Source organism: Carassius auratus, chromosome 18 (assembly GCF_003368295.1).
Source record: "Carassius auratus strain Wakin chromosome 18, ASM336829v1, whole genome shotgun sequence".
Lineage (NCBI taxonomy): Eukaryota > Metazoa > Chordata > Actinopteri > Cypriniformes > Cyprinidae > Carassius > Carassius auratus.
This window is the reverse complement of record NC_039260.1, coordinates 33,272-38,353: the sequence shown is the minus strand read 5'-3', so window position 1 is coordinate 38,353 and position 5,082 is coordinate 33,272. Positions and strand designations below refer to the sequence as shown.

The window sequence follows — 5,082 nt, the reverse complement described above, 5'->3', positions numbered from 1 at the left end:
ACTTTTTAAACCCCGCAGAATCCCTGCAAAACGAATATTTCTAATAATGATGGGGCTCTGTTTAGACTTTATTATTTCTTTCCTGCGCATTTTAATGTGTCAAAAAATTGTATTTCAGCTCATGGTTGGAATCATCACAAATGCAGTGATCTGTTATAATGTCTGTGTTATAATGTCGAAGCAGATCTCATCATCCAAACACAAGTGAAAACACTCAAACTCGTTCAGTATTGCTTCGTTTATTAGGCCCTTCATTGTTTTATACAGGACGGGGTGAGTTTGACTTCCAGAATATCGTACTGTGAGAAGAGAGGTAGAAACCCGGTGGAGTTCCCAAAATCCCTGAAACACAAGCAGAGAGACGGATCATTACATGGGCAAAAATCAATGCATTTAAAATTAAGTATTAAAGTGAGCGATGCTTAATAAACCCTTCCTACTATAAATGCATTTTTACATTTAAAAGCATCTTTAAATGATATCAGATGAAAAATTCCACTTTCGTGGACTCTGACGAGAAACCAACTTGTTTTGTCAGCTGTGTGGAGGAATCCCAGCAGACTCAGACTTTATGGATGCCCAGCTCTTCTGGAGTGGAGATGCCCAGCTCCTGCAGCGTGGGTCTGAGCTCCTGGATCACGTACGGATAGATCTCCTTATGAGGACCAGACTTATCCTGAGAAACATCAGAGCGTGTGTGGCATGTTAATGAAGAAACCCACGAATAATTACCATCCTGCCCAGTGGATTAGACCGGGCTGTAATTAAGCATGCACGACCTCTTCAGTGTGAACGAAGATTAGACTTCAGTAATAATACAGCAGAAACATCTCCATGCCTCTGTGATTTCACTTATAATTACCTTTTTAATTAAAGTGCCCCTATTATGGATTTTTGGAAATGACCTTTAATGCAGAGTGTAACACAGCTCTAACATCCTGCGAAGTTTTAACCGACTAAAATCTCCACATTTAATTTTTGGATGAACTACTCATTTAACACGAAAGCATACGCTCTCTTCTAGCTGAGTGTTTGTTCCTCTCACTTTGACGGCTTCTAGGATGCGGATGGCACTGGCCAGATCATTCAGTCTCCTGCAGGCGCGCAGAGCAGAGTCCAGGATCTTCGGTTCAGGAACGAGGTCGTATCCAATCAGAGTGTTCATACCTGGAGAGAAATCACAAACATATTCACAAACACTTCTGTTTTCAGCATTGATGAATGATAATCGGAAATGTTTCTTGAGCAGTAAATCATCATATTAGAATGATTTCTGAAGATCATGTGACACTGAAGACTGGAGGAATGAACACAGAAATAAATGACAGTCCAACCAAAAATTAATCAGATACCAGATATAATTATTCTTTTTTTACTATGACACTATAGCTCATTTACACGACGGCGTTTTAGTGGCACTTAAAAAAAAAAAAATATAATTCTAAAATTACGAGATTAAAATCGTAGTATTTCGACTTTATTCTCAATCTTAGTTTTTTTTTTTTTTTTTCAACGTGGCACTAAAACACCATCGTACATTTATGTAAGTGAGGATAGCAAAAAAAAAAAAAAGGTTAAGTGTGGCATAGAACAATCAAAATTCTTCATACACTGGACTGCCAGTAAAATTGATTTAAAAAAATATATATCACATTTGTAATCATGGTAATTGATTTTTAATCAATCACTGTTTACATTGAAGTTACAATCTGACATTATCAGGACTAGTTTGTTTCGAGTTCATGTAATTTTATTACCATTTTCTAAACTACAGCAAACAAACAGTGATAATGTGAGAAATGTTGAAGTTGTCTGAATACACAATTTTTGGTTTGACTGTACATTTTAACAGATATTGACATAGAAAACATTGAAACTTCTATTAGTAAGTCCGTGTTTTTATTGTGGTGTCACCTTTGCGCAGCTCCCAGGTGTCCAGGTCAGGTTTGCTGAAGTATGTCACCCAACGGGAGTCAAACTCCTCATCTGTCTCCACTTTAGCATGAGAGTAACATCTGACCGCCAGAGGAGCTGCAGAACAAGAGGAAACACATTCTGACTTAACACCTACTGTAACAACTGTAGACCTATATATAATCAATCACACAACTGTAACGACTGTAGCCCTATATATAATCAATCACACCAACTGTAACGACTGTAGCCCTATATATAATCAATCACACCAACTGTAACGACTGCAGCCCTATATATAATCAATCACACAACTGTAACGACTGTAGCCCTATATATAATCAATCACACAACTGTAACGACTGTAACCCTATATATAATCAATCACACAACTGTAACGACTGTAGGCCTATATATAATCAAGCACACAACTGTAACGACTGTAGCCCTATATATAATCAATCACACAACTGTAACGACTGTAGCCCTATATATAATCAATCACACAACTGTAACGACTGTAGGCCTATATATAATCAAGCACACAACTGTAACGACTGTAGCCCTATATATAATCAATCACACAACTGTAACGACTGTAGCCCTATATATAATCAATCACACCAACTGTAACGACTGTAGCCCTATATATAATCAATCACACAACTGTAACGACTGTAGCCCTATATATAATCAATCACACAACTGTAACGACTGTAGCCCTATATATAATCAATCACACAACTGTAACGACTGTAGGCCTATATATAATCAATCACACAACTGTAACGACTGTAGCCCTATAAATAATCAATCACAAAACTGTAACGACTGTAGGCCTATATATAATCAATCACACAACTGTAACGACTGTAGGCCTATATATAATCAATCACACCAACTGTAACGACTGTAGCCCTATATATAATCAATCACACAACTGTAACGACTGTAGGCCTATATATAATCAATCACACCAACTGTAACGACTGTAGCCCTATATATAATCAATCACACAACTGTAACAACTGCAGCCCTATATATAATCAATCACACAACTGTAACGACTGTAGCCCTATAAATAATCAATCACAAAACTGTAACGACTGTAGGCCTATATATAATCAATCACACAACTGTAACGACTGTAGGCCTATATATAATCAATCACACCAACTGTAACGACTGTAGCCCTATATATAATCAATCACACAACTGTAACGACTGTAGGCCTATATATAATCAATCACACCAACTGTAACGACTGTAGCCCTATATATAATCAATCACACAACTGTAACGACTGTAGGCCTATATGTAAACGATAACAACTTTAAAGACTGTAGGCCTATATATAAACAATTACACAAAGGTAACGACTGTAGGCCTATATATAAACAATTACACAGCTGTAACGACTGTAGGCCTATATATAATCAATCACACAACTGTAACAACTGTAGGCCTATATATAAACAATGACACAACTGTAACAACTGTAGGCCAATATATAAACAATAACACAACTTTAACGACTGTAGACCTATATATAAACAATCACAGAACTGTAACGACTGTAGGCCTATATATAAATGATAACACATCTTCAAGGCACAGTCTGGCTTCCAATCAGCTACTACTAAAGTGCGCAACTGTGCTGCTATTTTCATTGACCTTGCAAAAGCTTTTGACTCTGTGGACCACAACACACTCATCCACAGACTCTGATCACTGTGTCACTCATCACTCACTGGTTTGGTTCTCAAATTATCTGTCTCACCGGGTTCAACGTATAAGATTTGAAAACAGTTTCTCCCATTCTCTCCCGGTCACCAGGGGTGTCCCCCAAGGCTCCATCCTTGGCCCTACACCTTTCTCAATTTATATTAATAGTATATCAAATGTGTATGTGATATACTAATAATCAAATTAGTATATCAAATGTGCTGTAAAATTCAATACAAAATATGTTACAAAAAAAAAAAAGATTTATTTTCACTTTTTTAACAGCAAATAGATTGATGACGATGTTTGAAATTGTATTTATGTAAATACTAACCTGTATGCATTTCTAATGTTCTGTATTTATTTTAGCCCTACTTCCCTTTCCCTAAGTGGTTATTCCACTTGTCAGGCCGCCATTGTAAATAAGAACATGTTCTTAGTGACTTGCCTGTAAAAATAAACGAATTACAAGGGCAAACACCTATACACACACAAACACACGCGCACAATAATCACACAAACCCATTTAAACAACTAGTGAGCTGTCAAAAACAGCCTTTACTCTGCGACGCGATCTCAGCTAATCAATGGAAGGTCATCGACATCCTCAGACTGTCACCGGTTTCTGTGATCAGATGAAGCTTCGTTGAGCTCGCTCGGTTTGGTGTGTGTTTCGGTACCTGTGAAGGCGGTTCGTGTTCGGGCCAGAGACCCGATACCGCGCAGAACCGCCGATGAAATCATACTGCTGCCGCCTTTTTCACCGATGAACCGATACTGAGCAACTGAGGTACAAACAGGACACGGCGCGCAATGATGACGCAAGACGCAAAGCGGCATGACGCTTGATGATGAACATACAAAATACCAAGCAAACAAAAGTAAGACAAATATTAATACAATTCAAGAAGTCCAAATAAAAAACATAATAAACAAAATAAACATAGTTTGCAACTTTATATATATATATACAAATATAAAATATACATTTTATATTTGTGTGTGTGTCTGTGTGTGTGTGAACGGAGGTCACACTGACTAAAATTCAAAAATAATAATAAACAAATAAATAATAACTAATCAGTAATACGGGATATTCTTGTAACTTTATATTGTTATTTTCTTATTCTGTTTTCTGAAGTGGACAGGACAAAACTGCAAATAATTTATTGCATCGGGGTTTGAATTTAAATTCCACCTTATGAGGGAAATATATTTCTTAAATAAAATGAGGCACAACTTTAGTCTCTCAAGCTCACAGCGTTGTAAAAATATTAATATTGACAGATATATATGAGAGAAATTATTTTTGAGAATAATTGAAATTTGATACCGCTTTCTTAAATCGGTATTTGAACATATATTTCCGCATTTTAGGATAAGAAACATTTATTTCCTCAATTAACTTTTACTTGAACAGACTTGTTCTTCCAGCACTAGATG

General features: G+C 36.6%; 1 protein-coding gene across 1 annotated transcript; it reads right to left on the bottom strand.

Annotated features, from left to right (window-relative positions):
* Window positions 1-220: 220 nt before the first annotated feature.
* On the bottom strand, window positions 221-4,477 carry cox5ab (cytochrome c oxidase subunit 5Ab). Its single transcript, XM_026286881.1, has 5 exons — window positions 4,320-4,477; window positions 1,915-2,031; window positions 1,046-1,167; window positions 527-676; window positions 221-342 (listed from the first exon to the last, which is right to left on the bottom strand). The coding sequence occupies exons 1-4, from the start codon at window positions 4,381-4,383 to the stop codon at window positions 563-565; spliced, it is 417 nt and encodes a 138-aa protein (XP_026142666.1). The 5' UTR covers window positions 4,384-4,477; the 3' UTR covers window positions 221-342; window positions 527-562.
* Window positions 4,478-5,082: the final 605 nt, after the last annotated feature.

Bases quoted from the DNA above. Each gene is read 5' to 3' on its own strand.
- cox5ab (XM_026286881.1), bottom strand. From the start codon at position 4,383: ATGATTTCATCGGCGGTTCTGCGCGGTATCGGGTCTCTGGCCCGAACA. The intron at 2,032-4,319 runs GTACCGAAACAC...CTTGTTCTGCAG, and splicing joins AACACGAACCGCCTTCACAG to CTCCTCTGGCGGTCAGATGT. The intron at 677-1,045 runs GTGAGAGGAACA...GATGTTTCTCAG, and splicing joins GCATCCTAGAAGCCGTCAAA to GATAAGTCTGGTCCTCATAA.